The sequence below is a fragment of the Lipotes vexillifer genome, unplaced genomic scaffold, assembly GCF_000442215.2.
Source record: "Lipotes vexillifer unplaced genomic scaffold, Lipotes_vexillifer_v1.1 scaffold1002, whole genome shotgun sequence".
Taxonomy (NCBI): domain Eukaryota; kingdom Metazoa; phylum Chordata; class Mammalia; order Artiodactyla; family Lipotidae; genus Lipotes; species Lipotes vexillifer.
The window spans coordinates 1,056,562-1,070,481 of NW_006796766.1; the positions used below are offsets into that span (position 1 = coordinate 1,056,562).

At 33.3% G+C, this 13,920-nt stretch overlaps 1 protein-coding gene across 1 annotated transcript in view; it reads right to left on the reverse strand.

Annotated features, from left to right (window-relative positions):
- Nucleotides 1–12,656, reverse strand: part of KMT2E (lysine methyltransferase 2E (inactive)) — a gene marked incomplete at its 5' end in the record, with an annotated part of 33,323 nt that extends 20,667 nt beyond the window's left edge. Inside the window, 7 exon segments of the mRNA XM_007472278.1 lie at nt 818–916; nt 1,860–2,124; nt 5,174–5,283; nt 6,295–6,412; nt 7,715–7,845; nt 7,964–8,194; nt 12,618–12,656. Coding sequence (XP_007472340.1) covers nt 818–916; nt 1,860–2,124; nt 5,174–5,283; nt 6,295–6,412; nt 7,715–7,845; nt 7,964–8,194; nt 12,618–12,656 — 993 coding nt within the window.
- Nucleotides 12,657–13,920: the final 1,264 nt, after the last annotated feature.

Below are 13,920 nucleotides of genomic sequence, written 5' to 3' on the forward strand. Positions count from 1 at the left end.
TACATTTAAGCAGGCCTACAATGACCAAAATCCAAAGATCCTACTGCTAAGTATATGACACCTGAGATTCCATGAAAATCACTAAAACAGGAAACAAGGGAGCATATAAAATAAAGGGGAGTGGGGAAAGCCTGTACTAAGATCATCAGTTGGTATATAAAGTCATTTTCAAATCTTAAGGCAAACTATATCATAATGTCTTCTTAATTGGCCTAGACATTGTATCAATTGCTAAATTACCATGGAGTTTTAAGAAAATATCTTGTCCTAGTTTTTAAACAGGTTAAGATATTTCAAATAAATAGTACAAGGAGTGTAAATACTAAACTTATTTTAATGAAAACCTTATTTTATGATAGCAGTATGAGATGTAAAAACAGCAGCTGCCAAACAGTGCGTTTTCTTCTTTTTTGCATAAGCCATTTATTTAGTGCTATTAAAAGCTTTAAAATTCCATTTTTGTTTTACATTAAATTATGAAGAGAAAGGATACATTTAGTTAATGAAAAACATTTTGAACAGTAATTCTGGCATTAAAATTAATAGTACTCTGCTTCAAAAATGTTAAAAAATTATTTCTTAAATGTCAGAAATTCTAAATTGTCTAATGAACACAGAGTGAAAATACAAAAGATTAGTGGAAGTTACTAGAATGGTAATGACAAAGCCAAACAGAAATGCTCAGTGACACATCTTGTTTGCTAACTTCAAAGAACAAGGTAAAGGCCCTCCTAAAGGCAGCAGCAAGTATTTTGGGAAGAGCAGTGTCACTAAACCCAAGTGACAGCATGAAGCTGCTACTGGCCTTCCAACTTACCATCTTCCTTCTCCTTTCTGCAATCTGTTCCTCTGACTCCATTTCTACTTCATTGCTAATGGGAGTTTTTTCTTCTATATCATCAATAAAATCTGGTTCCTGAAAGATGGAAATGACTGCTTTATAGAAACTACTACTCCATCTACAAACTAGAGGCACAGAACCATGTATTTTAAATGTCTTTCAACCAGAACAAATTAAACATAAAAATTACAAGAGTACTTAAATCCATTTCAGAAACTTAAAACTGGTTCCTAATTCAGGAAACTTTTCAAAATCATGCAATCAAATAATTTTGTTTTTCAAAGTTCTAGTCAATAATGTTCTTTATCAATAGAGTCCACAGAGCCTTAAGTTTATATTCTTACCAACACATAAACATATAAATTATTTCACATAACCCAGTGCCTACAAATACCAAGTGCTTAATAAAGGTTTGTTCAATTTAACACTTAAGGGAAACTATCCTTAGAAGATAAGACACTGGAGACGAATAAAAGCTTACTTAATCTTCACATTTAAAAGGTCCCGCCTAACTAACTTCCATTTGTTTAGAGGGCATATAACAAAATACTTCCTGGTGAAGCGGAAGTACAGGCCAAACTCTTTCCTCAAATTTATCTTATGTGTTTTTAAAATAACTTCCTCTCAAAAATCATATGTCACCCCTATAGAATTGATTTCATTATGTCCCAAATATTAAAGGAAAGGAATCATTATGGCTTAAGACTTTAAATAAGAACATTTATTATAAACATAAGGACAGTGCCATCTGGAAGAATTTTTTTTATTACCCAGTCTTAAGGAAAATCTTGTATTCAATTCTACAAGGATTTGCTGGGTGAGCTGTTTCTTAAAAGTTTAACAAATATTGTACAAATTCTAGCAGAACCTGTAGTTTACATTTGTAACTACTTCATTAAATAAAAGAATGACTTAAAAAGTTTAAGCCATTTTATATAAAAAAGAGGATAAAACATGACAAATTAATTTTCTTCTCTTAACTTCTTTCATCAAGAATCAGTAGAGCATAGTTCAGTACCTGATTATTTGATACCGACAGTCTCAGAGGAGAAAGCTTTCTCTGTTTAGTTTCTGGGCTCTTCATTTTGTTCACTGTCCCTTCACAATCCAAAGTAATATTCTGATTTTGTGTATCTTTTTCTTTTGAAATATCCTTTTCTTTTTTTCCTTTCTTCCTTCTGGTCTCATAACCACTATTGATGTTTTCCGTGGATTCAGAACTACGTTTCAGAACAGGGCACTCTGGATTTTCTTTGAGGCATGCACAATCCACCTTGTACTTACTGGAAAGAAAACCAGGTAAATATTTGTTCAAGATACAGACTGTAATATTTTCTAATCCATTTTAAGCTACACCTCCACAAAACTGTATGCTATTACTAATTATAAGCAATCATTTTTGCTAATTTTCATTCCTTGTAACTATGACAAAATAAATTTTCTCATAAAAACAATATAATAATTAGAAGTTGATTTCTGACCAGAGATTGGTCATAATCATAAGGATAACCAGTGATGGGTTACAGAAGGAAAAAACCCCAATAAATTAAAACTGAGTCTTTTTAAGTCAAATGATACCATGGCATATTTTAAGGCAAAAACCCCAGGTTACCTCAGAGTGCTATAAAGTGTGTATGCAGAATATGATAAAATACTCTAAATCTGACCTAAATAAAAAATGCTAGGTACAATAAATACCAAACCTTAACTAGTTTGTCTTATACTTTAAGGAATGATTTCAATAGCCAGGGTTCTTTAAAAAGCTACCTTGAAAAAACTGAATGTCATGTTTGCCTTTGCCCTTAGGTATTCCCTCTTTCAAATAAACGGAAGCTTGAAAAATAATTGCACTACCTCTCATCTTCACAGTAGTGATCATTATTACTCCCATTTTACAGATGAGATTAAAGCTCAGAGGGTTAGTATCTTGTCCAAAGTCACACATTAAGTGGTAGGGATGACATTCAAATACAGGTCTGGGTCCAAAGCCCACACTCTTCAGCTCTTCAGTATTTCTTAACTCTCTACCCTCTTGTCTACCACCAAGAGTCAGTTCATCTCTAGGATATAGGCTGAATGCCCAAACCAGAGTTAAATAATAACGGAAGACTCCCACTTTGCATGTTTTGAGTAGTTTGTTCATAATAAAAAATAATTTACTTTTCCAAGTTTCTAATATGCCTAACTCATTCACTTTCAACACTGGTAGAAAGCTACAAGTCAAACTGTCTAATTCTGTGAATCAGGGGTAGAACTCAAGCATCATGGTCTACCCCTCACCTCTCCAAATCAGGCAGTAACAGAAACTAGCTGGAAACTTTTTCTAGATATTTTCTTTGATTTTAGGACAACAGAACTGCAAATAATAATGATGACAACTGCTAATATTTATTCAGCACTTATTTTGTATCAAGAATGGTTTTAAACCCTTTATATGTGTTAACTCAATCTTCGAAATATTCCTGTTAGGTGAGTATTATTTTTCTCATATAATAATAAGGTAATACGGCAGAGAGAGATGACGAAATTGGTCCAAGGTTGCATAACTAATATAAGTGACTGAGCTAGGATTTGAAAGCAGAGAGTCAGATTATAAAAAGCTTATATTTTTAACCACTGTGGGAAACAGTCCCCCAAAGCAATGAGCAAAGAGCTATTATTATGGGGGGGGGGTGGAGAAAGAGCTAAAAAGGAAACACTTTAGTTATCAGGATAAATCTGACTCCAACAATCAAGTAGAGATGCATATACTGAAGGAAGAGGGATTTCATTGACAGAAAACATAATGGACATTAAAAATGTCTGCATGTAAAATGGATACCACACAAACTTTTAAAAATAAAATACACGAGGATATGAACTGAAATCCTTATAACCCAAAAGATTATAGAATATATAAAGAAGTGCCTCCACCCACATCAGTTTAAAAAAAAAAGACTACCCAGCAGAAAAATGAACAGATGATGAGACAAGTCATAAGAGAGGAAATCCAAATGACAAATGAATATATAAAAGGATCTCTGGGTTCTTAAAATAATCATGGAAGATGGTAATTACAAATATAAAAAGATACTATCTCACACAGATTAACATCGATTTTTAAAGTAAAGAAGTGTTGCAAGGAAGTAAAGCTATGGGAGTATAAACTGGTCATTCACCCACCTCTGGTAAAAACTGAGGCTGTACACATTCTACAACCCAGCAATTCCACCTCTACGTCCCTATCATGGAGAGAACATGTACACATGCAGCATTTTTTGTAAATCTAAAGGTCCACCAATAGTGGAATGGATAAATGCCATCAGCAGTGAAAATAAATGAATTAGAGCTACACATAACAAAAGAACTGAATCTCACAAAAGTAATGAATGAGAAAAGATGAATGCAATATAATACAGATTATAATTTCCATAAATTTTTAAAATATACAAAACTACTCCATACTATTTAGGGACATCTACAGACATAGTAAAAATGTTAAACTCATAAAAATGTTAAACTCACCAAATTAAAGATGGCAGTTATCTCTGGTAAAAGACAGAGGATAGACGCAATCTGGCTGCAAAACATATGGGCCTTTAATGGATAATGTTTTGCTTCTTAATTTGGAAATGAGGCACATGGACTTTTTTTTTTTTTTTTGGCCGCGCAGTTTGTAGGATCTCAGTTCCCTGACCACGGATTGAACTCAGGCCACAGAAGTGAAAGCACAGAGTCCTAACCATCAGGCCACCAGGGAACTCCCTACATGGACTTTTGTATTACTATTTTTTACAGTAAAATTTTTAAAATTTAAATTGCAGGTTCTCTACTCAGAATTAACTTTTCTTAGTGTTAATCAACTCTTCTTTAGTGTTTCAGAACAACAGTTCTCAGAGTTTCCTCGTACGATCTCCAACAAACCCTTTCAATTTATACTGCAAAGAAACTTTGGCACAATTTCTTTTCTTCTGAGGGGCAATAAGTCAAATTATCCATTTCTACTGATTAACCAAATTAATTGAATGAGTAAAACTCTACACTCTACCTAAAATACAAGAAAGAAAAGAAGGAAAAAATTCTCACATAAACAAGGTCAGTATTGCTCAATTAGGATTACTAATTATTATACTATGAACATTACATTACAATAATAAGAAAAGTTTGGAAGAGCAAAGCAACCACGCTGTAATGGAAGCTGATATCAGAATGCTTGTTTCCAAGTATTTTTAATTGCCTAATAGTAAATAAAAATAAAAAGCTAAAGAAGTAATGACAATACCTACATTTTTATAAGGACATTAAGGAATTATTTCAAAACAACAGGTATCATATTTACAGATTTGAACTTACCAATTCCCATAGTCAAAATCAAAGGCAATAGTAATTTCAGTTCCCTTTGGAATACTTTGTACAGAATAAATGTAAAGATGTATGGTTCCATCCTCAATTTCATGCCTCACCTGTTAGTTAAAAGAATAATTTTGTATTTCCATAAATAGTTATATGTCTCTATAAGTTATTTTCTACCTTTAGAAGCATCTCATCTTGCAATTTTGAAAACTATTCTTTTCAAAGTAATTCACAAATGTAACATGGAAAATATGCCATTAATTACAAGACTTGTACCTAAATCAGTGGCTATCAACTGGGAAGGAGGTACACATCAATGCAAGTTTGATGCAGGCTCTAGGAGCATCGAAAAGAAAATAACTATTTCATCAATTCTATGGTGCATATTTTTTCCCCTTTTAAAATCTGTGAAATTGGGAGTTTTACAAGTGATGGCATCTTTGATTTAATGAAACGCATTAATGGTACAGTTTATAAGTATATAGTTAAAGTATAGTTTAACACTATACTTTTCTGTGATATACACTGTTCTAGGTACTCTACATGCATTAACTCCTTTAGTCCACATAACATCTTTTTACAGATAAAACTGAAGCACAGACAAGGTTACAAAGCTAGTAAGTCAAAAAGAAGACATGAATCTGTAAGTCTTGCTTCAAAACCTACACTTAACTGTAACATTATATAACTAGAAAACATTTATTTTGGCATGTGAAAAACAAAACCAGAAATATTATTTCATACACCACTTCTAAAACATAATTTTATAAAAAATTTTATACTAGCACATATAAAATCTACTTTAGTTTTCAGCTTCGTCATCTACCTTGATCAAATCAGAGCATATATTTGACTCATAAATAGAGCTTCCAGAATAAACAGAGAAGTCCAGTATTTTCTCTTACAAGTAACATCACAATTTCTTCAATGCTCAAAGTAACTTGAGACCTCACAGCCAGTTATCACCTAAATTTTCATAATGGAAAGACGTTGGGCAGTATAAAATGCATCAACAACTAAAAACTGTTGGTCTGTTTTAGGCCACCAGATTTTTTGTGCTTAATACTCAGATTCCACACACTCCCTACCCCTGCCTCCCCAAAGGATTTCTATAAGCTTACCTCTGCATTCGGAGTACAGGAACGCCTAATGAACCGAGCTTCATTCCCAAAAGTCCTTGCATCAACACACATTTCTAGACCATGAAATTTAGAATAGAATAAAACAAAAGGGTATGGTCTACAAAAAAAGAAATGCATTAGAAACTATTAACATTTTGAATTTAAGAAATTTCTAAAAGACTCATAGTAAGTAGGGAGGCAAAGATTTGAATATACGCAGTCTGATACCAGAACCCATTCTTAACCACTTGGCTAATTCATGCTAATAAGATTTTTACCTGCTCATATAACCTTACCTAAACCAAAGGTAATTAATTCAGGTGGGAATTCAAATTTACAAAGAATGATAAAAAGGGAGTGACTACTGCCTTTACATAAGGATTCATAATGAGATGTCATTAAAGTTCCTATCAGTGCATTTACGTGTTTGATTTACAGCACTCTTTCAGATCAAATCTGCTATACGAAAGGGAAAGATTCTTGTATATCTTTCATAACTTAAGTAACTCAGTTATAAACAATACGAAATATTTTAAATAATTATAATATATAGGCTGAGACTGTTATTTCCCTAGAGATGCAAACATATTTCTAGACCTCAGGGAAGCGATGGCTATCACGAGATCACATCAATTCCCACCCCCAAAATCACAAACAATAGAAGAGGACTCCAAAGTCCTTCCAGTACCAAGAAAGTCGGAGTTGAAAGTGGTGACAATAATGTAAGACCAAATCGAACATCCTCTGATAAAAGAAGGATGTGGTCACCAGTGGTCTTTGCAGGTTCTAGCAATTATAAGGAATTAGGAAATGTCCTAGATGGAAAGGGTTCCTTATAATCTCATGTAATCAGACTTTTTCATTAATGTCCACCTATACTGCTACAGTTTATCTTTGAAGTAGATTGTTTTAGGAGTGTCAGCAAGATAGGGATGGGTAAGAGACTAAGGAATAGGGACTTCCCTGGTGGCGCAGTGGTTAAGAAGCCGCCTGCCAATGCAGGGGACACGGGTTTGATCCCTGGTCCAGGAAGATCCCACATGCCATGGAGCAACTAAGCCCATGTGCCACAACTGAGCCTGTGCTCTAGAGCCCGTGAGCCACAACTACTGAAGCCTGCATGCCTAGAGCCCGTGCTCTGCAAGAAGAGAAGCCACCGCAATGAGGCACCCGCACACAGCAACAAAGAGTAGTCCCCGCTTGCCACAACTAGAGAAAACCCACACATAGCAATGAAGACCCAACGCAAGCAAAAATAAATTATTTAAAAAGAGACTAAGGAATATATCTGCATCTACAGTTTTAAATATTAAAATAATCCCTTAGAAAACAAAATACACATAAACAATAGCTTTGTGCTTAAAATAGCCAAAAATTCAATACTTAACTACAGAAAACATGGAGAAATAAATGAATATACCTCTTAAAGAAATATCCATTTGCTTCAAACTGTTCTCTTAACATAAACTTCCCTCTGTATTCAATGATAAGTGCATCAGGAGGCAAATCTTTTGCAGATTTCAGAATTTTCTTATTTTTTTGTATATGGCTCTATGATCAGAGAAAAGTTGAGATTAACTAAAACCAGACTGCTTTCAGTCTAAGTACTTAAGATATACAGTAAAAAAAGGTTTTTGTTTTATCATCTCTTGGCAAATGATATATTTACCTCTACAGGAGGTTTGAAGATCAAATTATTGGTATTCAAATCTGATTTATTTATCTCTTTTTTGTCATTTCCGTTGCCCAGTCTCAGAGCTATTCTTTGTGCCTCCCTCTGAACACCCTCACTATATTGGTTATTATTTGCCTCTTCATATCGATCCATCCATGCTTTGATTTTTGTCTCCCATCCAAAATTTGAACCATCAGATGAAGGATCAATCTCTGGAGCTGAGCCCTAAAATCATAGCAAACTAAGCATTAATATCTGGATTTTAAGTATTTACACACACACACACACACACACACACACACACACACACACACACACACACACACAAAATATGACAGTCTATATAAAAGAATACAATATAAACCAGAAATAATGACAGGCTTTCTAAGTTGGTCCTAGTAGGAAAAAGGAAAAAAAAAAGACTGTAAGTGAGCAGCTTAATACATTTTTATACTGATGCCAGACACACGAGTTGGAAAACTGAAGGAAGCAGAGTTAAGTTGAATAGCAGAAACTTAAGCTTCACTACTGTAGCCAAATGGGGGCTTTCAATAAAATTGAAAATACCCAAAACTTTGGAGTCACTGTCAGCTAACGGTTAAAAAAAGATAGCGTGTAATAATTTTTTTGAGACTGCCAATATCTACTCTGTACTCACAGTTCTATTTAACCAGAAAAAAAATTGCAATTATTATGTAAACTATACATACTGCATATTAAGTATAAACTTATTTTCTGATATAATACTTCAATTTTTAACATGTTTTATAATAAAAATATACTTTGATATCTTAATTTTGTATAATTCCAAGATCTATAATCAACTGTCCACATGATAAATTCAACATGAGAATAAAATGTCTCACAAAATAAAGACCTTTAAGCTTAAGTGCTTGCTTCTCCTAATACCCGCTATTAAAATCTGTAAGATAAGATTGCTAAATGCCAAAATGCAGCAAGATGTTTTTTGATCCATCTCTTAGAGTCATGAAAATAAAAACAAAAATAAACAAATGGGACCTAATTAAACTTAAAAACTTTTGCACACCAAAGGAATCCATGAACAAAACGAAAAGACAACCTACAGAATGGGAGAAAATATTTGCAAACAAAGTGACCAACAAGGGATTAACCTCCAGAGTATATAAACAGCTCATGTGGCTCAATATCAAAAAAAACTAACAACCCAATCAAAAAATGGGCGGACGACCTAAATAGATGGCCGAGAGACACATGAAAAGATGCTCAACATCACTAATTATTAAAGAAATGCAAATCAAAACTACAATGAGGTATCACCTCTCACCAATCAGAATGGCCATCATCAAAAATTCTACGGAAAAAAAAAAATTCTACAAACAATAAATGCTGGAGAGGGTGTGGAGAACAGGGAACCCTCTTGCACTGTTGGTGGGAAGGTAAATTGGTACAGCCACTATGGAGAACAGTATGGAGGTTCCTTAAAAAACTAAGAATAGAGCTACCACATGATCCAGCAATCCTACTCCTGGGCATACGTCTGCAGAAAACCATAGCTTGAAAAGATACATGCACCCCATTGTTCACTGCAGCACTATATACAATAGCCAGGACATGGACAACCTAAATGTCCATCGATGGATGAATGGATAAAGAAGAGGTGGTACATACATACAAAGGAATATTACTCAGCCATAGAAAGAACGAAATAATGCCATTTGCAGCAACATGGATGGATCTAGAGATTGTCAGACTGAGTGAAGTAAGTCAAAGAGAGAAAGACAAATGTCATACGATATCGCTTGTATGTGGAATCTAAAACAATGGTACAAATGAACTAATTTACAAAACAGAAATAGAGTCAGATGCAGAAAACAAACTTATGGTTTGGTTACCAAGGGGGAAAGGGGGGAGGGATAAATTGGTACATTGGGATTGACATATGCATACTACTATATATAAAATAGATAACTAATAAGGACCTACTGTATAGCAGAAGGAACTCTACTCAGTACTCTGTAATGACTTATATGGGAAAAGAATCTAAAGAAGAGTGGATATACGTATATGTATAACTGATTCACTTTGCTGTATAGCAGAAAACATTGTAAATCAACAGCACTCTAATAAAAATTAAAAAAAAGAAAAGAAAAAGAATGCTAAATGCCAAGCAGTGAAAACTTACAAGCTCTCAATAGGTTTTAGGAAACAAAAAGGGAATCCTTTTCTCATTGGAATGCAACTTACAGAAAGGCATAATTACCACACATTTTAAAAGTTTATTAAAGCCTAGACTCCCTCAATTAATTATTTGCAGTCTTAGGACGAAAATCAATTAAATACAGATAACAAAAACATATATCTTATCGATAGCATAATTCAAATTTATAATGGATTTATTAACACAAGAAGTTTCAATTTGGTTGTTTGCAAATGCTGTTCATCAATTTTCCTACAGAACGGAACACCTTTATGAGAAGATAGATTATTTCTATAATGTGTACAACCTACCATAACTGTGAAATTTTAAAATCACATTATAGATTTCATGAAAATTCTTATATATGCTGTTAGACATGTACATGTGTATGGTAACACTTACTAAAATTTACCATCAGTCCACCTTCCATATAAGTAAATAATCTTTATTACAAAAAGTATTCTTTTCTATAATGAAACAAACGATAGTAAGTTGCTCAACTATTTGATAGGGGTAGGTTTCTTTTACCAACTGATCTTTTATGGAATTATATATTCTACATTATAATGACCACTTGATAAAGAACAGATTTTTATACAAATATGAAACATCACATATTTTTGGGCCTTTATTTTTATTTTTTTATTTTTCAGAATTTTCTATAGTGAATATGGCTTATATAATACAAAAATGTTTTTCAAATACTATATACCAACACAAAAGTTTACAATCACTTTTTTTTACTACCCCTATTATTTATTTGTTTATTTATATATTGAGGTATAACTGATTTACAATATTATATTAGTTTCAGGTGTACAACGTAGTGATTCAAAATTTTTTATTGATCATACTTCATTTAAAGTGATTATAAAATATTGGCTATATTCCCTTTGCTTATTATTATTATCCTTGTAGCTTATTTATTCTATACATAGTAGTTTGTACCTCTTAAGCCCCTAACCCCATCTTGCCCTTGGCATCTCTTCCCCCACTGGTAACTACTAGTTTGTTCTCTGTATCTGTGAGTCTATTTCTATTCTACTTATTCATTTGTTTTATTGTTTGGATTCCACATATAAGTGATAATATATGGTATTTGTCTTTCTCCTATATGATACCACATATTAAGGTCTTCATCAGCTTTATTAAAGAAATCCTCTCAGTCTTTAATTTGTTTTCTTTTTTGCTCTCCCTCCCCCCCTAAAATAAATCCTCTACTAACTTGGTTTCTCTTCAATACATCTCTTCTATATCTCTTGAGCCTTTTTAATATGAATTACTTATTAGAAATGTAATGATCTTAAAGACATATTCAAGTTAATGAAAAAATTTCAAAGATGAACAAAGCATTTTTCAAATTTTAATTCCTTAGTCACTTCTTTACATAATAAATGAAAATATCTCAGTTAAGTAAAAGATGCTCCTTCCTCATTAAGCCTGCTATTCAGATTAGATAAAATGGGAAAAAAGGAAAACCACTGGAGTATCAATAGTTCCAACAGCTTAATAAAAAACCCTTTTTCAGACCTCTTCATTCTGGTGTCAGTGAAAATCCCATAAATACAAGTTTAATATAGTAAATATAAAACCCCCAACTTTAACATATACAGAACATTTTATAAGACTTTGGACTTGCAGTATGCTGAGTGACACCATGCATTAACATTCTTAAGAAAGAGTTCCAAAACTATGCAAGAATAATCATTGGACAGCTGCTTAATGATCTGTTTTCCAGGAATGTGGAATAATTAATAATTATTACACTTTATACTATGGGGACAACAGATGTATTCTAATATGCTTCCCACATCCTATTTTAATATCTGTCAACTTAAGATACTCATTCTCCTTTACTACCTAACCTAGAAAGTTAGAGTAACACTGTATAGTTGACCTCTGTGATCCAACAGAAACTATCTTTTAAGGGGAGGCAGAGCTGGGGGGGCTTGCTTCTCTCAGCAATCTTGGCATCTACAACATTGAGGATGTATTCTAAATAATTCAAGGCACAAGTGACTAGTTTGTACTTACACGGTGAATCTATGGTGATTTTATAATATTTTATAACTACCGACAACTAAATCACTAGAATTCCAACTTTGCAAAAGAGCAAAATTTCAAATTCCAAATATTATTTCGCATTTCTATGTCTAGAATACTAGTGGTACTGGAGACACGGAATATAATGATAAATGAAAAATTTTAATTTTAGTATTAGAAATTTTACTGTTAGAAATTACTTATATATCTCCTTTTGTTTAATGTTTTAACAGTGTTAATATCTCCAAGAGTGGTATATTAACGCTATTATAATTCTCTATCGTCCCACTTCTGGTAAAGATAATAAGCAATAAAATGACACAGAATTAAGACAGCATAATTTACTTTATTATGAACAGGCAACGACTTAGTTAACCACTAGATATTTGACAACTGATAATAAGGGCTTAAATTTAATGTGTTTACCTTAACTCTTGATGATTTCCTAGATCCTTCACGAAAGGCCTGAAATAACATGGAATTCTGAGTTAGTTTTTTAAAAACTGGATATAATTAATATTTAAAAGTGAGTTCACTCAAGCTTTTTATTGAACTCGCATAAATAACACAAAATATGGTAATAACCAATACAGTCAGAACTAGGGGAATGTTGAAGTAAAGTCATCTACTAGAACACTGCACTATTAAAAATAAACACAGACTATGTAATAACATGAAAATATGTATAAGATACAATGCTAAGAAAATTTCTAAATTTTCTGTGTGCTCAATATTGCAATCAGGGAAAAATATTTGATAAAAGTTGGAAGGTATTAAAAATATTGCAGTAGTTTTAAGTCATGAGCCAAGTTTGGGGCGGGTTAAAATAATTTTGTTATTACTTTAATTTCTAAGTCAACTAGCGAGTAATACTTGAGCACTTACTAGTAAGGACTGAAATTATAAGCACTGTGGTGAAAAGAACTGTACTTACTCATTAAATATTGAATGGGAGCTCTCTAATCTGCCAAGTCCTAAATCTAAGACTTACTTCACCACTCCACTCCCCAAAGTGTAAACTCTATTTCGAGAGACTTACGAACACTAAACCTAGAGTAAGCAATACAGTTCCTAATTTATTTAAGTTCCAAATTTGTGTGCAGACTATACGTTGGAAGACAGCAAGTTTTATTAAAAAGAGGAAGAGGAGGAGAAGGAGAAGCAGCAGCAAAGAACCTTCACGTAAAACACAGAAAAAGAGCTAGGGCTATGGAGAATAGATATGTTCAGACAGGTGGACAACTGAAAGAAATACAATTCTGGTACTAAAGAAATATGAAAGAAGGCACGTAATAGGAAGAAATATGTCGCACTCAAAGAAAAACTAATATACCGCACTTGTTACCTACGGAAAATAGTTATGACATAAGACTGGCTAAAAAAAATGTAAAAGTAGGTCATGAAAGCCTTATTTAAAAAGTCGCATTCTGGGCTTCCCTGGTGGCGCAGGGGTTGGGAGTCCGCCTGCCGATGCAGGGGACACGGGTTTGTGCCCTGGTCCGGGAAGATCCCACATGCCACAGAGCGGCTGGGCCCGTGAGCCATGGCCGCTGAGCCTGCGCGTCCGGAGCCTGCGCTCCGCAACGGGAGAGAAAAAAAAAAAAAAAAAAAAAAAAAAAAAAAAATAAAAAGTCGCATTTTATTTAAGATTCTTAAATACCATATGTTCTTCACTATGATGGAGGAATCCATGAAATACCTCTGAGCAGAGAAGGGATATAAAAACGAT